The sequence below is a fragment of the Nothoprocta perdicaria genome, unplaced genomic scaffold (genome assembly GCF_003342845.1).
Source record: "Nothoprocta perdicaria isolate Ctin4 unplaced genomic scaffold, notPer1 scaffold_253, whole genome shotgun sequence".
In the NCBI taxonomy this organism is placed as follows: domain Eukaryota; kingdom Metazoa; phylum Chordata; class Aves; order Tinamiformes; family Tinamidae; genus Nothoprocta; species Nothoprocta perdicaria.
The window spans coordinates 455,816-479,960 of record NW_020455481.1 but is presented as its reverse complement, the minus strand read 5'-3'; the positions used below and the strand labels follow the sequence as shown (position 1 = coordinate 479,960).

The 24,145-nt window shown below is 41.3% G+C and overlaps 1 protein-coding gene and 1 long non-coding RNA gene across 3 annotated transcripts in view; both read left to right on the top strand.

Moving 5' to 3' along the window:
- Nucleotides 1-24,145, top strand: part of AMN1 (antagonist of mitotic exit network 1 homolog) — a 36,739-nt gene that overhangs the window by 3,504 nt on the left and 9,090 nt on the right. Inside the window, exons 1-4 of one of the 2 annotated variants that reach the window (XM_026040345.1) lie at nucleotides 14,226-14,245; nucleotides 15,298-15,430; nucleotides 20,055-20,199; nucleotides 23,399-23,616. In XM_026040345.1, the coding sequence (XP_025896130.1) occupies nucleotides 14,238-14,245; nucleotides 15,298-15,430; nucleotides 20,055-20,199; nucleotides 23,399-23,616 (504 nt within the window). In that variant the 5' untranslated portion in view covers nucleotides 14,226-14,237. Of the gene's footprint in view, nucleotides 1-14,225; nucleotides 14,246-15,297; nucleotides 15,431-20,054; nucleotides 20,200-23,398; nucleotides 23,617-24,145 lie in introns of those variants that run through there. The other variant, XM_026040344.1, reaches the window with a different exon arrangement.
- On the top strand, nucleotides 331-6,839 carry LOC112948143. The gene is made up of 2 exons (XR_003249548.1): nucleotides 331-797; nucleotides 6,400-6,839. It is a non-coding gene; the product is annotated as an uncharacterized LOC112948143 (long non-coding RNA).

Here is a 24,145-nt window from a genome sequence, read left to right as displayed (position 1 = left end):
TGGCCAGCTTCAAGACACTAACGCATCTGTTTCGACAAGATATTAATGCCTTATGCTTCTGGCAAGAACAACGCAACCTATGTGGCCATGAGCAACAAGAGCTACGTGCTTTGCTCATCTTTTATACATTGACCAAAWGTTTGTTGTCTTCCACCGAATTTTGGAGAGCCTGGTACCTTGTACTAGAAATTTATACAGCTCTGTGTTTTGGCACTGTACCCTTATCATCAAGGTAAAGAGTGGATGTATCCTTCTGCCTCCCATTTCATTTCATGACAGGACCATACATGTTATCAGCCGTACCTGCACAGGAAGCCTGAAAACAATCAAACATAAATATATACCAATCACATCAACATATATGTTTTATGTGTTGTGTTTTATTGTTTTGCTGTGTAATGTGAATATCTAGGAATTCTGTGAAATCCGGGAACTCCAAGAATATATACAAGACAAAGAGTGTGGTAGCGTTATCTTGAATCACATCTGGAAAAACATCACACAGATGCCACATCCTGAAAGAATTTTAGTCTGCATCTGAAGTAAATAAACYACGTTATCTTTGTTAGCAGATATGCGTGAGGACTGTTAACTGCCTTGATGGGTGGTCTACAGATAAGCAGGATACAAGCTAAAGAGAAAAGCAGCTGCTGCTGGGAAGATCAGTCATGCTCTGAGCAGGGACAGAATCACCCTGGACTGCCTCCATGCAAGAAGCACTCTGAATTTATTGTCTTTCTCACCACTGGGCATGCAGAACTGATCCTTCTGGTATCCTGATGGGTACGTCTACGTATGTAAGTGTTGTCCTGTTATCAATGTAAGGGAAACACATTACCAATATTTGATGTCATGTTCTGCTCTTTATGCTTGCTTGACCTGGTTATGAAGTTCAGGTAGGACACTTTGTTTCCTTCACTGTAGACTCTCTCAARGAGGCAGCACAGTGTCCTTCCACCTCACGGAGATGAGGATGGCACATCAATGCCTATGCGTTGATCATAAAATTCTTGCATGCAACAAACTATTTCCTTTTTGTCCACCTTCTTCCACATTATGTTTATATTTAGGTTGATCTTTCTGCTTTTAGTTACACAGTTTGCATTTTTTAAGCAGAAAGTGATGTTTTAATATGTATGATATGTATCTTTTTGTTACACCCCTTCCTATGAAAACCAGTGGCACTAGTTTTTATTTCCCTTTTAACATTCTGGGTTTCCAGCACTTGTGCCCTTGATCAGCAGAGAAAAGTTCCCTCTTCTTGGTTTTTCCAGACTAAGAAACATGCACTAACCCATAGCAGAGTTCTAAATTTCTCCATCACCATTTGTTGTCTGCAARGTGGCTGCCCCGTGTGAAATGAGTTGATAGTCACATTTTACTCCTTTATTTCAGAGTGGTGCAAGCCCAAGTGCTTGGTGATTTACCACAAATAGAGCACACCCTTCTGACTTTCCAAACTGTATTTACATACTCATTAACACTCCAAGTACATTCCTCTTCCGTTGATTGGTTAGTGATTTACGTACAATTATAATGATGTTTACTCATTATGTCCATTGTTACACATTCTCTGTGGATGGATCTTCAATTGGGCAAGAATCTTTTTGACCCGTGGGCATGATTTGTAACATTAAAATGGAAACAACTCACTTAGGGTACATGGGTTTTCCTGCCAAGTTTGCAATGTGTAAAAAACATCTTGATTTTAATGAGCAGTTCCAGATTGTCCTTGGTTAATGAATGCTAACTGTCTGTTCTACTGATAACGCTGTCTAGTCTACTGATAAAATTTCCTCCCTTCCCACCAAGATACAGGGGACATCTGTTCTACTTAAACAAGGTGAATCATCCTACATCATAATTCATCTTAATCCTAGAACACAATTCATCCTACAATGGTATCATTCTTCCCATTCCTTCCCTGCAGTCAAGATTGGGGCTCTTGGGTAGCACCATCCTTACTACAGGAGGATGCAATGGTGTGTCCCTTCGTTATGTGTGAAAATGCAGTGATAAAAAATGAGATTACTTTGGATGGAAATATCACTTAATGTTGGCTTCAAAAGGCAACAAAGAAGCATTTTCAAATTTGGCCCATGGTCACCAGCTTAAGAAAAAACCTGGAGAAATGAGGAGGATTTGACAGCTGGCATCGCTTTTTCTCCCTGTTGTCTCAAGAGACCTTAGACCCAACATTGGGACGCCTGCATGGTGCTAGCCTGCTGCTGGTCAAAGTGCTCAGGGACCCCTGTCCTGGGGCACGATTGCTGGGCAGATTCCCTGCCACCACTCGTCCTGGTGCTTGTGACTGGGAGGGCATGCGAGAGCTAAACCCCTTTTGTTTCTGTCTTTATGTCATATTTTCACTGTCTTCTACTTAATTGGCTTTCCCATTCTCATGATACTACCATTATTCCTTCAATATTAGCTTTAGCATATTTCTTGTGTCATCATTGCACTTTCTCCAACATTATCTTAGTAGCATTCCATCCCTAATGCAACTTTTCATACCTAATATTCACGTAGAAGACTTAAATTAGGAAAGGAAGCCGACCTATAAATGGTATTTCATTTCAGGCTTGTGGTTTTTTTTTTTTTTTTTTTTTTTTTTTTTGAATATACAGCATCCTTTACATATTATACAAAATAGATATGAATATTAGAGCAGCCATACCACTTTCCTATGACTTACCATTTTTCAATTATTTAATCAGCCTTGTCAGAGGTTAAAGACATTGAATTGTTACCCTGACCTTCTCTAAAATCCTGAAATCCAATTGTGAGATGATATGTGTCAAGGACTRTTAGTTTCATTGGTATTGAAGATATCAGTCCCTTAACTTTAAGATTTTTCAGCCTTTTGTTAAGGATTGAAATGGATGTAGAAAACGTACTCACCCATATCAATATGGTGCTACTGCACCATATCAGTGTGCCATGGTAACATCTCAAAGGCAACTGTGTTGATTTCTCTTGAGGATTGAGAAGAAATACAGGAACACAATACAGGAACATAGGCCTGTAAAACATCTGTAATAGTTCTACCTTCACATATCTGTGTTTCTGATACACTCTTTTGGCAACTCTTTATGCTAATCCAGTGTTATATCCTTGAACATTTTTGACAGTGTTGTCCTTCACTGTCCTTACGTTGAACTGCATGAAAAGGGATGTTCTCAGAAAGCCTTTCTGTCTGTGCTTATATGTGCAATGGAAATATGCTACTAATGGAACTGACCTACTCTTGGGACCACTCTACTTACTTGACTCCTATCATAAAGCACTGTGACCTGCTCAGTGATGTGCAGTGCATGCCAAGAGAGGACAACTTCAGGAAAAAATTAAAAAAGGCAAAAAAAAAGTGTGACTTTTTTTTGTTGTTTCATTTTCACTGTACTCATGATTATGTTTCTCTTCTTTTATGACAGTAACCATGAGGTGGAGCAATCTGGAAAGAAGGGGAGATTATTCTTAGTTTTCCAGTAGAATAAGGAAAAGGTTGAAACTGTTACTATTAAAATTCCATCAGCTCTTATGTTTAATTACAATGATTAAAACAAAACAAACCAACCTATGCCTTCCTTAATACTTTCATACCCACAGAATACACTGTGGGGAAGGATGGGGAAAGACAAGGACATTATTTCCTTGTGCCTTGTTTTTTTTTTTTCTTAATTATTCAAAATAAATAAATAATAACCTCCATTTCTTTCTTTTTTTTTTTTTTTGTCTCAGGATAGACATTCTACAGGAGTGACATCTCCATTTACCTCTTGGATAATGACTATTATGACCTGCCAATTCATACACAAATGGTCTGCTTGTTTGCAGAACCAAAAATGCTAAAGTTGAGAAATAAGAGGGTTGTGTCTCTTCCGTTCCTCAAACGAGTGTGCTGCTGTGGTGCTACACTGGGAGCTGTACTGCATCCTGGAGCTACAAGATAATGCTGAAAGGCAGAGGGAAGGGCACAGTACGACCCTAACGTATATGTGTGTGTATAGATATACTGATAAATATAAGCCACTTCCTTCTTTTCTGCCTATAAAAGCAGAAGCGAGTACTGTAAGCCTAAACCACCACAGTCTTTACACTATCACTGTGGAATTCTGATACCCGTGTGATAAAATCAACTAAAATGCTCTGCATTTAGTTTAGGAATGTTGTCCATGCCCATTCACTTTAAAATTTAATATTTCAGTCTTGTCAGTGATGTCTCTGCCCTACGCCTGCAGGTCTGATTAGAAAATAGGACATTATCACTCACCCCTGACATCTATTTTGTACTGAAGGTGCCATCTGTTTCTAATGTTCTCTCCCGGTGCTTTATAGGACTTGTCAGTTATTACAGTTTAATTGATATAAGCACAAGAGATCAGATAACAAAACAAACCACTTCCTGAAATTCAGAATTTAAAGAGACTTACCCATTACGCACCTAGCAAACCCTTTTGCGCCTGCTGCATTTCCATTCTGTTCCGAGCAGTGCCTTCAGTTCTGCTCACATAGATGTTCCCAATGTTCACAGCAACTGGAAAATCGCACAAATTCCAGGGAATCCCCACAGACTTTACCTACCTTCTTAAACTGATATTACTAAACTGGCACAAGAGAAGGAGAAAAGAGATCCCAAGAACAACATAGACCTTGCCTATGTGTGTGCTCTGCAACGCTCTATTGTAAAGCCTGAGTACAAAGATCGTGGGGCACACGATGCCAGCCAGCATTACTGAATGAGAGCGGAAAGGGCAGGAATATTCCTGGCTCCTGCATTTAGAAATGGGGATGGAGCACTGAAGAAAGCTCATTTTGTATTAACACATTCATGAAGTTTTATTAATAGCTATTGGAAGCTATTGGAAAGAAAATAAAAGAAGAAAGTGCAGTTGTATGACCTTTCTTTCTCACACATAAGCAGAAATAGTGTGATCAAACAAAGTCCTCAGCCAGAGAAAAAGACTGAGTCCAGAAGAATCCTTTCCTGATCTTGCAGGAAACTCAGTACATGGGACACTGGCTCCTGGCACTAATTCACTTCGGTTACTCCTATAGTAAAGTTCAGATGCGATCAATAAAACTCATAGATCTCTCCCATGCTATCAAATGCCAGATGCTTCATTCAAAGTGACTGACCCAGGAGCTATGGAACATGATAGAAAAATGGTTCCCCACTTTTAAGCCTTTTTCATTATATGTAATAACGGTTAAAAAGCAATTAAGAGACTTACAAACAAGAGAGTAATTTAAAAACAGCCAAGAACTCTGCTCTGCAATTCAGTGATTATAGTTCTATCGATTTATCTTGCAAAACTTAATTGAGCAATGAAGAATAAGCATTTTAATGGGTGAATAAAATGTATCTAATTCGCCTTTTAATTTTATTATGCTCATAAGTGCCAGGTAAGTCCACTAAAGCGGATTTTACTAGCCAGCAAAACAGGTCCACTTTCCAAACTGTTAAATATATATGAAGATTTCCCATGGTTTTGGGGTGAACTAGAGAATATTTGAGTACATTGTATTTGTCTTTTTTTTTATATATAATTTAAGAATAAATGCAGTATTTTCTCTTAAGTTCTAGACAAAAAAGAGTGTAGGTAAATAGGTAAAGTGGCCTTGTTAATGAGCAAACTAGGTAGCAGGTAATAAAGCATAGAGTGAGAGAGTCTRTGGGTGTTCTCCGAGTCAGGAGATATGCTAAAAAGTGTTTTGCAAAACTTAGAATAAGACAGAAATAGCTGGGGTTTTTTTCCATTTTGTTTTTATGATCAATTTTGTTCTTATTTTATGATCATTTAGTTCTTATTTCCCCCCCTACACAAAAGAGGAAGACACTTGAAATATTCATTTCAGATTCACTACTATATAACTATGTACTTATATTAAGTTGTGACTGTTTTAAGCTAAAATAAATTATATTAAAGATCTCATAAATGTAAAGTATTCTTGAAACAGGAAACCAGCAGAACTAGAAAGAGACTAAAAGAAATATCCATATTTATGTTAAAGTAAACATTGGTAACCTTTAAGCTCCTTTAAGAATCTTTAAGCTCTGCTGAGAAACCATCTCAACCTTTAAGCTCTGCTGAGAAACCATCTGTTGTGTGAGAACTATTTCCCTTCAAAGTAAATTATTTGTGAATTGCTGCAAAGGGATTTCTTCCAACCTTCCTCCTTAATGAAAACTGACCTATTGTCACAGACAGGATCTTGATTAGATTAATTGCTTTAGCCAGTTGCTAAACAGACTAAGTACTCTGAAAACTGAGAATGGATTTCTTTTCTTTTGAAAAGCAGCGAGATGACAGGGAAGAGTCGGCAGTTTAGAGAAAGACAAAGAGTTTAATCACCTTGATATGATAGCAACTTTGGAGATTGTGCTCCTTTTTATTTCAGGAATAATGGCAATGCTTCTTAGTGAGAAAAAGGTAAAGTGGGGACAAGGACGGGTTCCTGAACACCAGCTCACTGACAGAACACCAGGAGCTTGAAGAGGTCCCATGTCACGGGGCTGCTGCTGCACTTGCAAAGCGGTGAGGGAACAGCAGCTGTGGGCATGACTGCGATGTGAGCGATGTGAAACCTGGAAATTTAAGAGGAGAAAACTGATGAAGCAAACAAGCACACAAGACTTCAGTTGTTTATTATTGGGCTCTGAGAGCGTACATTCAGCCGCGGCCAAGCCACTTCCCACCAAGAGGAGGAACTGCGCATGGTGGCGCTGGCCTCATGCTGGTCTGCGGACGCAACACAAAGCCCCAGTGTTCCCACCATAGCACAGAGGGAAAGTGATACGTGTCACCACAGCCCCAAACCCTCACTGAACTCCAGAAGTCTTTTAAAGTTCATGGAAATTTCACCTTCACCTCCGTATTATCCCTTCTCTCCTCTACACCAATTTGATTCAAATTTGCTGTCTTTTTAAMTGCACAATTAACTTGTCATTCTCACCTTATAATGAGAACAAAGTTTTAAAGCAATACAGATATATTTTTCCCCACACTGTATTTATAATTCACAAGATTTGAGTGATTATACAGATCTGCCTCCCAAAAAAGAGCAAAGATAAACCTGAAAATCYGCATTTGAAGACCGCTCAAGAGGAGGGAGTTGTCCTCTTACATATCGTAATTTCTGTAGATATCATCATTTGCTGAAWACAAAACAATCAATTGGGCACCAGCACAGTGCTCATAGTCATGGAAATCAGTCATATCGCTTACGCATATCTAGACAAAGGAATTAAGCACTGCTGGCTATTTTTGTGAGCAAAGCTAAGGCAGGCATTGGAGAGCATCAGAACATCRCTTTCATGAAGAGGGTCTACAGCAAATAAGACTCCAGCAAACATCTATAAAACAACAAAAAACAGGGAGGAAGATGTCTGTTAAGGGAGAGATGAAAGGGGCCATAAATGTTGGTTGGATCATTATGAGGAGATTAAAGAAGAGGCAACCTGTGTCTTTGTGTGTGCCAGCACATAAGAATGTACAACACAACTGAAGAAAGCAGGCAGGGCACAGCACGTCCCCCTGTCAAGGAGCACAGGAAGAACAATGTGAAAATAAAGCAAGAGAAAAGAGCTACTTTGAGAATCCCCATTCCACCTGCTCTGAGGACATTTTGCACAGTGACAGCCCTCTCTGCACCAGCATGGGCATCAGCTTCGCTCAGCAGAGCCTTCATTCGCTCCTTTTGAAGTCCTGCCTAGACCTGTATCAGTGCCCACTCCTAGACAGTGCTCTTGGTCTTGCCACCTCTGCCACAACAATCTCAGCTCTTTGCTACTCCAGCCTTAGCTTCAAACCTGAACCCTATCTGCACTCCAGGCTTTGGCAGCTCATCACTGAGARGCTTCCTATTGTCTCCTAAGTACCAGTTAAAGATTATAAAATTTGACCCAAAACTTTTCTTCACAGAGCTACTGTAAGTAAGTAAACTTGTAGAGTAGGTACAGACTGTACCTACCACCTTGCAGGTGCTCAGGCTATTTGTTCTGTCTCTTTTTTCTGCGGTGCAAGTAGCCATTAACTACGGTCAGAAAGAGCAGGCCCAATCCTGAGTAACACAGCGATCAATCATTCAGATCAATTTCCATACTAATCAAATAAAATCACACATAGCACACAGCTTGCCTTCAGCACYGCTATGTTCCTCCCCGAATTTCGTATCATCACATTTCCCGTCTCYGCATTTCCTCCATGTGGGAAATAAGGAGGCTGCAGTATGCTCTTTGATATRCTTGTGCCTGCTTCGTCTCCCCACATTACACCAGTGCTGAAATTGTTGGAGAGAAATAGCAAGAAACAAGCAACATATTTCGGAAGATTCTTCTCACAGACTATAAAGGATGAGTTTTGGGGTCTTTTTTAGGACAAGTCATATAAGAGAGAAATAAGACATAAGACATATGTCAGAAGTATTTGTGCTGTAATCTTTTGCCTTGGAATCTTGCTTCCTTCCACGGGCTTAATTCCTTGGCTCTTTTTCGTTTTTTTCCCCATTTTGTGTGTCTTTTTCCAAGACTGGACAAAAGGCCAATTGTCAAGGCTATATCTTCCCGCAGGTCTAACAGAAAGAGAAATGTTGCATAGAGTGTGCCAGAACCTTGCTACCAGCCCCATGCTGTCAGACTGCAGGTTTTCTGCTGACAAGTCATCTGTGCTGTGGCCACATTGCCATGCTCTCTACCTATATTTTAAATTGCAATTCATTCATTCTATTCTTAATATTTTTTATTGCAAACTGTACATTAACAAGTCATACCTATAAACACTGTGCTTACGTTTAGCTTGTACAAAGCAAATATAAAAATGTAGTATCTAACAAAATCCACATGCCTTGTCATTATTTTAGTGATAAATATCTATTACTGAAGTAACTCAAACATGCATTTATTTTTGCAGTGAAATGTTCATTCTCTATCATGGTATACTGCAATAAAAAAGCAAGTATTTTGGAAAGGATTTGACATTTTTAGACTGCCTTTGACTGTATATCATATGACATTTCCCAGACAAGAAGCAGAGAGGGTAATGGTCAGGGTAAGAATGATATCTGAGGTACCTGAGCCCCACTGGGAGATCCATATCAGCCAGAGTCAATAAAGTGCACTCTAAATCAATAAAGGGAGCATGAGCCTGCACTTTTGGTAAACAGGTCATTACATCTCTGTGCTATCATTGTAATAATGATGAGAGAGTGTCCAGAGAACTGTAAACAATGTCTTTCTTATGATTTTTTTAAGGGCAAATGCTTAACTGTAGTTCTCTTCCTTGGAAATCTCTTCACAGCTAAGACTGTCTTATAATGTCATTTCTAAGGACAGAGATAGATGGACTGTCTTACAGAATCATCAGGTCAGCAGAGCCACAGCATGTGACATGCATTACCAAGACCTGTGGTGAACTGTGCATGGGAGGCATTATAAATGTTATTTTCACAACGAAATTAGGCAGTGTAGAGCACCCTGATTAACCTCAAAGCAAATAACTGAACATGTTAACTGAACACGCTGCACCAGTCTGAAGAACTCAGACTGGTGTCAAAATAAAATTCAAACTTCCATGGGAAATTAGGAATTCCTTCATCTATGCTATGGATTGAAAGACACTCTCTAGGAAAAGTGCTATAACATATAGACAGTGAACAATCACAACCTGTATGGTATAACAAAATGAAAACAATTCTGAAGGTTTCAAGTTGAGTATGATGAATGAACAAAATGCAACCATCAGTGTAATAAAAATCTGCCAGTTATAGATAAATGATCAGTTGAAAATTGCTTTGAGGTATCTAGATGCATCTTATTTGCTATGAGACTGTTCAGAGAAATGGGTTTATCCATGTATCTTATTCTGAAACAGAAAAAGATTTCATCCTTCACAATTAAGCTATTCAAGGCACCCTGCACGTGATGCACTAGCTGTGTCTGAAGCCTGTAGTTTCCCACACAAAGACGTTGTTGCCTCAACCACTGTGACTAGTGTCACTAGAGCAGACCTCCCAATGCCCCACAGCTGCTTCGCAGGCTCACAAGAGGGAACTGAAACTGTAGTTGTTTTAAGAATGCAGTTCATTGCTGCAATCTTGTTATCCTTCTCATTTCTACTGTCCCACTCTAACTGCTGGATGGCCTGCCTAAAGATCTGCAGTTTAACATAAAACATCTGCATTAGAAATCACTGTTGTTTGCTTTCTACTTCCCCTCACTGTGGAAACACTGCAGGAAAGGAGGCTCATGAGTGGGATGACAAAACCAAGGGGGCTGCTGTGTGTTTCTATTTATTATTGGGAGCCAGAGACCCAGCAGCTGCCAGCACAGTTTTGAAGCGCTGCCATCTCTTAAAAAAGGATGGCCATAGATGGTCAAAGAAATCATGGTCTATTGGGTACGTTCTCCTGCATAAGGATGGGAAGGGTTCCTGACAAGTCCTTGAGTTCATGTTCAGTCATCTCACCATGCCCGATGAACAGCAGCACAAGTGACCATGGGTACATGCGCAGCATGGTGAGCACCTGGTCTGGGTGGTGAATTCCACCCTCATGTGAAACAATGATTTTTAGGTGAGAATACATACAGATGGTTGCATGAGGGTGTCARAAACTTCTTATCAAGTTAAAAATGAAACTCTCATAAGTGCTACTCATCTGTTATTACATCTGAACTTGAGTTCACATGCAATCACCTTTAGATAATACTTCCAAGGGAAAGGCACACTGTCCCCTGCTGCTGCTTAGGACAAGATAGTTGATGTAGTAGCTTTGTACAAAATCATTTGTTTGAGAAAGGAAAAGCAAATAGAATTTACAATTGTTTACTAAAGTATATGTGACTCCTTGCTAGAGTTGTACAGAGAACATTTTTTTTGCAAACATCCTCTGGTATCTTCATCACAGAGCATGTATTTCAAGATCACTGAAAACAGTGATTCTCCTTGAAAGAATCCCATCATCCCATAAATTTAGAGAAAGAAGTCACAACACTGTGTCACTCAGTGAAGACAAACTGCTGTTGTAAAAGACACAGTTTAAACTATATTCTTTTTACAGACATTTAAAGTCATCTGGCAACCTCTTTTCTTACAGTTCACTGACCTCCTGGCTCCTTAAGTACTGGCCACAGCTCTGAAGTGCAAGTGAAGTAAGATTTATGATTACTCACTTCAACAGAGGTCCATCTGGCAGTAACCAAAGGGAATCTATTTCATTTAAGTAACTGATTTTCATCAATGCAACAATAATGGTGTCATAATTAGATAGATATTAACAGCAAGCAGTAGAAAAAGCATTACCTGCACATATCCTTCTAAATGAACCATTGTTTTGCAGTTCAGAACACATTTGTAATGGTACTAGGACAGGAATGTGTACAGGACCTATTTAGTGACCCTTGAACAAAAATGTATACTATGCATGAGTAGAATGAGGTACTGTTGTCAGGAGGCAACATCTAGAAAATAGCAGCTATGTTATCAGAAAACTACATTTTGAAAGATATTGACGGAAATTGGGAACTACCTATTGGAAAATCAAACAACTGTTGTATAAGTTGCATGTCTTTTGCACCTCATGTAACTGTATACATATATATAGTGTTACCTATTGAAGCAGAATCATCTTTAGATTGTATGCAAGGCTGCAACCAAATGAACTGATTATGTGGATGCCATTGCTTCAGAATAAGGTATGCCGAACCCAGTACTGGCAATCTTTAATGCTACTTTTGTGAGTTTATCTCAACATTATTTAGAAAAAATCACAAATGCCTTTGTGGGTTCTAGTATTCTAMTCTTTAGGCCTCTCTTTCAGCATGGGTTATGCAGTGCCGATAGCAACACTGGATTTATGACCCCTTGGGATTAGTGCCTAGTTTCACAAAGCAAGTAAATAGTCTCTTATGGCTGTAGCTCTGATCACGTTTACCCAGATATCAGCACTGGCTGCCAGTCGGATCAATTCACAATGATATCACGGTAAAGGTTTAAAGTAGTTTCTCGTATTGTTCTATAGGGAGGAATGCAAAAATAGCAAGACGTCATGGACTTGTGGCACAGGATGGATGTGCCAGGACGGGCTGGGAAGCAGATGGCCAATCCAGCTCAAACACGCTCAGAACTGTGTCGAGGCAGGGACTAAATCACAGATTTAGCAAAAMTGTGTTTGCCATTTGGCAAGCTGTACAGTGAATAAAGGAGCAGCGCAAGAGTTAAGTGGGCTGCTAGATAAGGTGTGAGGATTTCGGTCAGCTATCCTTGGCCAAGGGTATTCTAGGTGATCCCTGCTTAGGGAAGGCCAGGCACCCTGTGAGTCAGCGCTTGGGAGAGGCCGATTTAGGAGCTGGGCCTAAGGCGCAGAGCTGCGGTGTGAAAGGGGGCACTGAGGGGACTGGCAGCTTTGCTCTCTTTCAGGCTGCAGGAGATGCTGTGGCAAGCAGGAAAGGCCCTTCCTGATGAGCAGGACACCCTGCAAGGGCGGCAGAGGCTTCGCGGGGACGAGCAGCGAAGCCGAGCCTAGACGCGGCCAAGCCCGGACTACAGCCCCCATGATGCCCCGGCGCGGGCGGCGCCGCCATTTCGGCGCAGCCGCCTCCCGCTGGGCCGCGGCGGCCGCGGCTGCCCCGGCGGCGGTTGGGAATGGCGATCCAGCTGCTGCTGGACCTGTGAGTGCCCCGGCGCCCCTTCCCGGGGCCGCGGGGCCTCGGGCGCGGCGGCAGCCCGGCACGGCGGGGTGACAGGGAGCCCTCGGTGACAGGGCGGGCAGGGGGCTGAGGAAGGCGCAGGGTGTGAGCGGGGTTGTCGCGGTGAGAGGGTTGTGTGGCGTGCGGGTGTTGTCAGCCGCTTAGCGGGAGTGACAGCCGGTGASAGCGGAGTGACAGGGTTGGCAGCRTGGGCGAGAGTCTGCCAGGTGGTTGTAGGGGACAGGGCTTGGCAAGGGTGACGGGGGAGGTGACAAGGTTTGGTGGGGTGACAGGGTTTGGTGGGGTGACGGCAGTTGTAAGGTATGTGACAGGGGTGGTGGTATGTGGCAGGGTATGGCCAGAGGTAGGTGACAAGGTTTGGTGGGGTGACAGGGGTGACAGGTTCTGTGGGGTGACAGCGTTTGGCAGGTATGTGACAGGGGTGGTGGTATGTGACAGGGTTTGGCCGGCGTGACAGGGTTTGATAGGTGACAGGGTTTGATGGGTGTTTGACAGGGTGACAGAGCAAGTGTCAGGGTTTGGGATGGGGACAGGGGTGGCAGGTAGAGGTGGGGGTGTCCCTGACAAGTCTGGATGTGGAGGGGTGATTGTGGGAGCCTGATCCCCCCCCCCCTTTTTTATTTTTCCTCCCGGCTCCAGCAAATCAACTAAATGATATTTTGCTTTGGAGATTTACATGGTATCAGATTATGCTTGTGTTTGTTTAGGAGGGAGTTACAGACAGTATAAGGAGAAAAAAAAAATCCTGAGTTTTCTGTGTGAAGAGGGCGGAAGCAAATTATGAATTTTAGAGCCAGCGTTAGGGAGGCACAGTCGAAAGTAATTGGGGAGGCCGGGAGGAACCAGCTGTGTCAGACTCGACTTCAGGCTTGACACATCATCCAGTTGGACTGCTAGATACTGACAGCTGAACCAGAATCACAGAATATTCAAGGTTGGAAGGGACCTCTAGAGATCATCCAGTCCAGCCTTCCCGCTCAAGCAGGCACACCTAGAGCATGTGGCACAGGGTGGCATCCAGGCGGGTTTTGAAGACCTCAAACCTGAACATGCTAATAGAATTAAAGTTTTCTTTTTTTTTTTTTTTTTTTCAGAAAGAGTGTTGAGTGTTTTTGCAAAGCTAAAAGAGTGCCCATACTTTTCTGGCTCACATGATTAATCTGTTAAAATATTAAGATTTGTATTATACTGCATGCACATGTTCTCTTGATTAGCCCTAGGTTTTAGACACAGTAGTTTTTCTTTACATACACTGTGTAGCTTAATATTGATATTTTCTACTTTTAATTGGTTACTTACCATTTTATACTACTTTCTAAGTTTTATTAAGGCAATTTTCTGTATTAGTCTTTATATCAGTAAGACTAATACTTAAAACTAATAATTGCATGTACTTTTATATAAATGCATGTAATTCTCGGGTACTATTTCTTGTCTCGTAATAATTGATATCAAGCTGCATTTTAAGCTTCTTGCTTGTTCTTTTAGGCCTGTTACTTAACTAGCAGCACTTAGAAATTGAAAATTGGGGCAAATGAACAAGTGAGTGATGGAGCAGTCCATTTAATAAGGTCATTATTTTTACGATCTCCAAAGCTAACAGAAAGTGGTTTACAAAAATGCTTGCGCTGCTTGGTAGTGGCGTCTGTAAGGGCTTTTCCCCTCACCAAGAAAGATAAATCAACACTCCAATTCACATGCACAAAATCATCCCAGTGGAAATACTTAGAAACTTTTTATGTTTTATTATTTAATGGTGTTTCTGCAAATAAAAAATAACCAATCCTAAAGAGCACAGGAAGATGTACCTATTCTATTATTTGTCATTAAGCCAATTTTAGTATCTGCTCTTGTGGTTTGTTTCTTCTGACAAGTTCCCCCTTCCAACATCTGTTCAGCTGTTCTRTTTCACGTGATATAACTTACTGTAAGTTGTGTTTTGGTGTAAGTTAGGCTATTTTAGTACAACTAAAAGATCTAATCTCTATAGAAATATATGTAAAGGCTGTAAAGCTTAAAGGTCATAGACCTCTTTAATATGTACCCTTGGCGCTTTTGGAAGATATGAATGTGCCATTTGACACTCTGTAGGCAGGTCTGAAATATAATCAGGTGTTATAACAAGTATGAAAATGTGGCCCTAACGCTTTGTTTAACTGAGATGAAAGAGAAGTGGACCTGCCTTGGAACCAGCAGCCCTAGCTGAAGATTTGTGCTGCCTACCAGCTAGAGGCTCCGCTGTGAAAGGGCTCCTCTTCATGCTCCCAAATCATCCCCAGGCTTTAARGGTGTTCTGGTGAGCTGGGCTGGTCATGACAATGAATGTGGCTGATTTTTTTTTTTGTTGGCCTATAAGTGATCGGGGAAATGTGTGCACAAATGACCAGGTGATGGACCTGAAAGGGCAGTAACTGAGCTTGGTGGTTGCAGGGAACCGCAGGAATTGGTAGGGTTTGGAGCCGGTGATTCCAGCAGTGCAGAAGATGACATCTTTTTTCATGGCTTCGTTGTTCTGGTGCTACTACATAATGACTTTTTTTTTTTTTTTTTTTTTTTTTTTTTTTTTGACGGTCTGTAACTTTCCTTTATTTCAGATGCATTCACAGCTTGACAAAGAACCTTTCGAGATACAGCGCCGATATTAAGTCATTGCCACCCAACATAAAGGATAAACTGATTAAATTAATAAGTCTACAAGGACAAATAACCGATTCAAATATCGGTGAGGTAAGAACCAGTGCAGAACTACTCACCCTGTGCTAGTTTATTACACAAAAATTGAGACAAACTGAAACTCTGCATGAGTCAACAGATCAGTTCAGGGTGGTTTATACCACCCACATCTTTGCATTTTTTTTCTTTTATGTATTTGTAAGCTCCATAATACTAACAGTCTTGTACTGGAAATAAGAAGACTGTGCTTTTTGTGACAAGGACACTAAAAAATACTTCAGTCAGTGGTAATTAACCTTTGTTTAATCASCTGACATATCATCCCTTTTCAGTATGGAAAACCAGAACTGTTGCAAAATTTTGTCTTTGTTCCTGAGCATAAGAAACTGTGGAATGTTTAAGGGGCTCAAGGCAGTTCCAGGTTGTGCCACAGGTTACAATACCAGTTTCTGGTAACTTGTCTGACRTGCAGTAAATGTATAGCTCAGAATGGTATTTGGAATGTGTTTTAGTTTTTTTTTTTTTTGTTGGTATTGTATCTTTAGTGACATGGATGATAATATATAGTATAAATGATAGGAAACATTTTAAAATTATTATTGAAGGTGGCATGTGGAGGGGTTTCCAGCTCTATGGAAAGTTGTTTCTCCAGTCATCACGGAATCACACAATGGTTGAGGTTGGAAGGGACCTCTAGAGATCATCTAGTCCAATCCCTCTGCTCCAGCAGGGACACCCAGAACACGGGGCACAGGGCAGCATCCAAGCAGGTTTGGAAGACCTCCAGAGAAGGAGACTCCACAACCTCCCTGGGCAGCCTGTGCCAGGGCTCTGTCACCCTCACAGGAAGGAAGTTCTTCCTCACATGGAGATGGAACTGCCTGTGTTTCAACTTGTACCATTGCCCCTTGTCCTGTCRCTGGCCACCACTGAGAAGAGCTTGGCCCTTTCCTCTCTCCATTCTCCCCTCATGAACTTATACATGTTAATCAGATCTCCTCTCAGCCTTCTCCAGAGAAAACAGACCCAACTCACTCAGTCTCTTCTCATACGAGAGATGTTCCAGTCCCTTAATCATCTTTGTTGCCCTCCGCTGGACCCTCTCTAGAAGCTCCACATCCCTCTTGTCCTGAGGAGTCCAGAATGGTGACAGAGAAGTTGACCTGCAGCAGTAAGAGCAGATTGCACTGTTTCCTCTGATGGTGGCAGAAGAATAATATATTTCAAGAATGAGGGGATTATGGAAAGCTTTTAGGAACTTAATAGATTTCTGTTTTGATCTGCAGACTTTAACATGGTCTGAGCACAATTTATTTAAATTTTGAATCTTTTAAATATGGTGATGCTAGGTTTAGAAATTGAACAATCCAAATTCTCTTATCCTTCTTGCTCTCAGATGTCTCTTAGTATTTCAGAATGAAACGGTTTAGTGACTCTTTAGCTGAAAATTGAGGGTCACAACTACCTCGCTATCTGTCTCCCAGAATTTTGTTTAGTCTCAAGGGAGTCGTGAGATTTGAGGAAAGCTGAGGTTGGCCTTGGCGGAACAGGGGAAATGAATGACTCCTCCTTCATTCCTGCTTTGATACACAACATAGAACAGGCAAAGACTATCAGTTTCTCACAGTTACAATAGTGCAGTTAATGCTGGAGGCAGAATGAGAAGTATTGTGGAAAACTTTCTTCAGTATGCTCCACTGTGGGCTTTTTAATTGTAAAAATAAGTGCTTATATAAAAACTGGACTCCTTGTATTCATTTATCTTATTTTGACAGGTTTGTGTTGATGCAACTTGTTTTTTTTTAGATATTTCTGCAGTAGTGAGTCTTTCTGAACATCCTAAGAGTTCTCTATAGAAACACCTGATTGTGTATGTACAAACATGCCAATCGAGTAACCTAGACTAGAAGTTAGATTACCTTTAGTCTGGAAAGAAATTAGAGAGTTTAAGTTATTGTCTTTTTCTTTGAGCTCTCTACGGATTTCATCTTTTCTTGTGTTCATTCAACACATCAACCAACTTAGGTATTCTGTTTTTACTCATTCTTTCTTACTCTGTTTTCCCTTTCTCTTCACAGTCCCTGACATTCTGTTCTTAGCAGCACTATTTTGTTGAACTTATTATACCTTAAACTGTGGTGCTAACGCTATCTGGCTTTGTCTCATTTGCTTTTTTTTTAGCTGATAGTCACCTTTTGGCTTTTGAATATACTGACACCGTTTCACTCCTCAGATTTCCTTTTCTTTCATCTTGTCATTACTCTTCTCACTGGTCAGCTACCTCTTCTCTTTATTTCTTGCCCACATTACATGTAAATAAAGTAGTCCACATTCTCCATACTGCCTACACATCTCCATTTGTCTTCTGTATAGATAGTGGAATGTCTTTGTTACGGCTTCCTTTCTGCTTTTGTCTTTCCCACTCTCCACAGTTTTACTGATGGTTCTATTTTCTTCTCAGTTTTTTAATGCTATGCTATCTCATTGGCTTCTGGGCACATACCTTCCTTGCTGTTGTCCCACCCTCTGCATATATTTTAAACATCTTGCAGTCAAAATACCATTCATCATCTCTTACATAATCTTCTTTCATCTATTATCTCCATTTTCCTGCCCAGATCTGTGTTACCATTCATTTTTTTTTCCTTTACGGTGCTTTTTGCCAATAGCAGCTTTCCACAACATGGATACTGAGCTCCTTATTGAAAGTCAGTTCACCATAAAGATCTGTAAAGCCTTGTGACATTTGCCCACAGACTGTAAACCCTTCATGTGCTTTCATCTCTTGTACTCTGCATACAAATAATCCTTCGAGCTTAAATTCCACCTTCTCAAGCTGGAGTTTTATGCAGCTATTCAGTGCATATGAATCTCCGAAGGGCAGCAGAAAACTGACCTTAAAGTAATAATGTAGTCATTGAAAAGTCATTGGCCAGGGAAGCATAATGCTCAAATGACACCAAGTGGGCAGTGCTCTCATACCGTTGCTTTCACATAGATTTTCTTGCACCTGAATCTGCCCCCAACCCCTTTTTGCAGTCCTGATTTCTCCTAAGGTGGCTTCTGTCACATGGTTCAGACTCGGCAGCCTGCTCGCTCTTGTCGTGCCCTAGGCAATCAGTGGTAGTGAAAGAAGCCAGCGGTCAGGGAAAGGATCTTCAGTAAGTTTAGATGGCCACTTTGGCTTCCACTGGGTYGTCTTTGGTTTTGGATGCATTATTTTCTTAGATACGAGTTCAGAAGTATCAATGAAAATAATCCTTGTATAGTAATTCTTTTAAGAAAATTGCTAGTAAGTGTAGCAGTGGATTTATGGGGTAAAGGGGCGTGTTTGAGGCTTTTAGCTTTGACAGCTTCCCCTCTCTGCCACCCCTGCCAATATCCAATATGTGATAKCCAATGTGTCACTCATTTTACCAAAACAGTGCAATTATAATCTGCTGGAAGTTGTTGCTTTTTTTCCCATAAGGTTTATGTAAGGTTTATGTAAGGTTTATGTATTGCTTTTTTTCCATAAGGTTTAAGTAAGAATTTTAGCAGTGTGTGTATTTGTGTAGCACAAGAACAATATCCTGTAGTATCTGTGTTGCAACTGCTGAGAGTGAACCTGAAAAAGGAACAGACTTTCAAGAAGCCTCTCAGCCGTGCTGTTATCTTGACTTATATGGACATTTACTGCACACAATAACCTGTGTGAGGTGAGGGAGAGAATGACAGGCTGAAGAGAGATACCTGGTAATACAATAACCTGCAATAACCAACATATGATCTCATGTGTAACCTATTGGTCTGAAGAGGACAGTAGTGTTTTTTTATCGAATGCAGTGAGAGGGAGCTTGTGTGCATGTGTGTATGTGTTTTGTTGGTGTCTTTTTTTTTTTCATAAGAAGTATTTGGAGGCCTTAAAACTGAAACTAGAGGTAAGGTTTGTGGCCTTCCATGGCTTTGCCTCTTCGTTTCATAAAAGCTCTCTTGAGGAAGATTGCACAAGAACTCCAACCGGTGGCCTTACGGGAGTGAAACCACCTATTTAATGAAGTTGGACCCTGGTATGATAATGAGATTGCTTGTTTATAAGGGAGAGAGCATGTGTGTGTTTTGTGTATAAATGAGAAAAATACTCTGGGGTAAAAGAACTTTCAGATCTTACGTGTATCTGTTATGCAGATTTAAATTTGGACCAAACTTGGTCAGTATTTACACTTCAGACTTCTGGCATCGTAGTTATGCTGGTAGGTTTGAGATTTTGAGCCTTGGTTAACATATCTGAGCTGACAGAAACACTTTTGTTGACTGCACCAAGAGCAGTATTTCCACTGACTAAATTTGTGATTCTGGTGATAACTGATGTTTAGTGAAGAGGTTACAGCTACAGCTTTGCTCTTATAACTGCATCCAAACTAGGAATGCTTTGTCCAGGTAGTATATTAGTATGCTGTAGTGTTAACAGGTTTCTAGTTTAGATGTTATTGCAGAAACTAAACAACATTTAAACTGCAGGAGATGAACTGTTTTTGTAAATAAGGCAATTTGCTTACGAGCAAGGATGGTAACACCATCCTTGAGTGAATAGTTTTTAAGTCCTATGTAATGTCTCATTTTAATAACAATTTCAGGTTAAAATATGCATGTTCCACTACGTTACAGTGTTGACTGAAATACTGGGTTTTCATTACAGGTTTTGCACCCTGCTGTAGAGTCTCTAGACCTTCGGGAATGCGATATCTCAGATAATGCACTGTTACAGCTTTATAACTGCAAGCAGTTGAAAGAAATCAATTTAAATTCTCGCAAAGAGAACAGATTGGGGATCACTTCAGAAGGTAGGTTGTCTATGCACAGATAACCAAGRTCTTGTTCCTGTTTCATTTTTCTTCTAAGACTGGAATGAATTGCAAAAATATATAGGGTAAATATTGTATAAAAATCCCCAGTGCCACACTGATATACTGCTGAAGTGACTTTAATTAGTCGACTATAAGTGCAGAGCACTGATTATCTTTCAAAGAAAGAGAGCTATCAGGTTACTCCCTTGTTAAGTTTCTGGTAAAACTGGTACATATGATGATATATTTACTTGATCTTCTTAATTATGTCTTGCTCAAAATTGGCTCCAGGCCTTTCCAGGACCACTGGGGCTAAAGTTTCTGGCTTGTGGTTTCCTAGATCACATTTTTTTCCCCTCAGTCATTTAAACATATTTATTATGCTGCAAGCATCCCTGGCTTGAAAGATTTCCTGGCTTTAGGATTTGCAATTTCTGGTGCTACTCAGACTCTATTCTAAAGCTGTATCAAGAACTTTGGCTTAAGTGCATAAACCTTCCTGAGTTTTATTTACCATTTAAGTTTTGTCATGTCTTTTCATTCCATTTATTCCTTCACCCCGTTATCTCATCCACATTGAAAACTGAGGCAAAATATTTACTTTAGTCTTCATATATAGCTTATTTTAGATCTGCCTTGGTCTAGTGTCTTTTTCATTTTTTTAAYCATTGCTTAGCGATGTACTTTTTTTAGTTATGTATTTAGTGAGGTTTTTTTTTTTTCTAATTGGTTTCTGGAAATTTTCTTTTATTCCTTGTCGTTGCGGTCCATCTTGGCGAAACAGACGCATCCAATGTGAATGCTGCTGGGGTGGAAGCTTTATTATAATCATCGCTCGTATATATATATTTTCTAGAATGCCCAGTCATTCTCAAAATGGGGCATAAACATATTTGCGGTTTTAACTCTACTGATAACAAGCATTCTACTGACAACAAGCATCCTGGATGAGCGTTTGTCCATAGGCTGCTCTGCCAAATACATTTCTAGGCAGTACGCCTGATTCCGGTTTCCTCCTCCTCTTTTCCTCCTTCATGAGGCTCTCCAACTGGTATCTTTCCAGGTGCTGGCTTCTTCTCGCTGGGTCATCCCAAGTTCAGCTACTCAGGCTAAACTAGGCCTTACTTWTGTCAAGCTACCTTTCTCTAAAAGCCTTGTTTTACCACAGTTCCTAATACTTTTTTTGTTCCTAAGACATGGATTGCAATGGCCTTCCTTCCATGCCTTCCTCTGTCCGCTGATTTCTAACATGGTTCATAAGYAGCCAGCTAAGCCTAGAACTTTTTGTGTAATTTTTTTCCTCTATTTGGATACAAATATCTGATCACTTTGCAAGTAAAAATGGAAAGTCTGGTTCTTTATGGGCAGATTTCTAGTTGACCCAACTTCTCTAAAGAATCTGTGTAACAAAACCTTTATTTTTCATTTAAACTGAATTCATTCTTAATCATTTATCTTAATTGCGTGTCCACACACAAAACAGGAAGAAGAAAGGAAAGCAGCTTAAATTGATGCTGCTTCTTACTAACTCAATAACAGTTTCTTTGGAGATGGGAAGAGAGAAGCTGTAGGCTACCACATCTAGGAACATCAACTGGTTAGGAATTACTAGGCAACACTTTCTACGTAGATTGCTTGTGAGTCACTTGCTCTCCTGTAATGCAGCATCTTACAGCACTTAACTGCTCCATTTAAATTAACTTGCCAGTACTGTCTTTTCTGTCATTCTTCATTCTTTCTAATGTGGTTCTGACCCGAGTAAATATTCTTTGCAGTTCTTGCACAGAAACATATTGTACCGTATTCAGCTCTATATTTCTTCTTTTCCTGAAAGGGATGTAATATTCTGTGCTGTTGGAATTGTCAAGTTTTTATAATCCTTACRGTAAATTTCTTTTCACAGCTTCAGTCTGTAGTTTGTTCTTTCATTTTACTGGCTGCTTCCTGATGAGTCTGTGCAAATATTTCAGTTGTTACTCTCAGGGCTCTAAGGGCACCAGTTGACCTTAATGGTTCTACCAGCCTCAGCTGGGACCCACACCCCGCAGTTCCTGACCCTGGAGCTCTGATTGAGCCCAGGTCTGGGCTGTCATAGAGGTACCTGGTTCCTCTCCTACAGCTGAAATGTTTGGGGCTTTTGGCTTGACCCTGGAGCTCGCGTGTTGCCTTGCCTTGGTGATCACTGGGCCATAGCAGGGGCTCCTTCTAGCACTCAGCTCTGGAGCTTGCCCAGCGCCGTGGTTTGTCCCAGGAAGGATTTTATAGTTTCATTCATCTCAACTTCATCAGCAGATTTCTCCCTTAGACTTGTCTTCTACCTCACATCCGTGTTTTAGGTATCTGCCTCATTATACACTGTGTGCCTCTCTATATTTCTGTATTATCAGTCTGCTTTATTGACCACCTTCTGGGTACTTCTTGGCAGACTTTCCATGCACATGGACCTACTAGAGTGTGGCAGTGTGAGTCTTCCTGTTAAGTATCATGTCTCTCCCTTCCATTCTGCTTTCTAGCAAACTGTCTCAGRTACCCAATGTCTTCCCATCCTATTGTCCTCTTTCTCTTCTAGGGCTGCCCCTCCTGCCCTCATCCTCACTGTCCCAGGATACTGCTGTGTGTTCTGTTTCCATAAGTGGCACAAGCTCATGTTCCAGTGCTGACTGATACTCCCTCACTTGATTTCTCATCCACTAGCTAGCTAATCCTCCCCTGACCTGCTGATCATACGCTGCCATGAATCATGTTGGACCTATTGCCTACACAATCTTATTGACCAGATGCCTAGAATCCTTCAGTTGTGTGAAGGAACATCCTTCCTGGAGGGATCCGCCAGATCTTGGAGACTGCGGTGCAGCAGCAGGACATCTCAAGCCATTGGCTGCTTCTTTCACGTGCTCTCTAGGTGATACTTCATAGACATTTCCCGAGGTGACCCTCCCACTAAGGAGGGGAATGCAGTACTCCAATACCTTCATCACCTCTGGCATTCTTCAGCAGTGCCCATTTCCAGGGCTCCATCTCTGGCTGGTATTGTGATTTTCTCACTCCGGAATTGAACGAAATAACCCATAAAAAGTTTCCCTCTTACTAAATCCCCCCCGGCCTAGCACAAAATGAAAATCRAGTGGTCGCGGGATGCAGCGCGGCGGGTGACACGCCGCAGGCGGCTTCCTCCCGCGGCGTGTTTCCTCGGCAGGTGTCACGGCGCTGGCCGTGTCGTGCCCGGCGCTGCGGGAAGCCTCCTTCAGACGGTGCCGCAACATCACGGACAGCGGCGTGCGCGCCCTGGCGCTCCACTGCCGCCACCTGCAGATCGTCAACCTGGGCAGCTGCTCGGGCATCACGGACGGCGCCCTGCAGGCGCTGGGCCAGCACTGCGAGTYCCTGCAGAGCGTGAGCTTCTCCTCTACGCAGGTGAGCCCGCCGCAACGCGCTCAGTAGTGTCTGTTAGCACGTGCATAAGAGAACTGAAGGAGGAGCTTTCCGGCTGTATTTCTCGACAAAGGATCTAGAACCACCGTTCATTTCCAGTTGCCTCCTCTCAGGGAAGAGATAAGCTCTGTTTTGCRTCTTGATATGAATAATTTGAGGTATTACAGTATTAATGAAACAAGTTCATCTTYGATCAATAGAGAGAGCAATCTAGCTGTTAATGGAAGTGAGTTTCTCTTTCAGTGTTTGATTTGGTTTTATTTTCTTCAAGTTGTAAAGCATGATGAAATATTTCATATAGAAAGCAGGTCTCTGGGACAAAGTCTTATGGTTAGGACAAACTGACCTAACTCAAAATAAAGGATGTCAAACGCTGTAAGTCCATAGAAGAGGTAAAGAGCAGATRCCTCTCTAGTGCTAGTTCCAGAGGGACTCTGCCTTCTGGATTTCCTGTCATAGTCATGTTATAGAGGCAACAGAAGAAGAGTGGCATTAAAAATGTTAGAAAGGG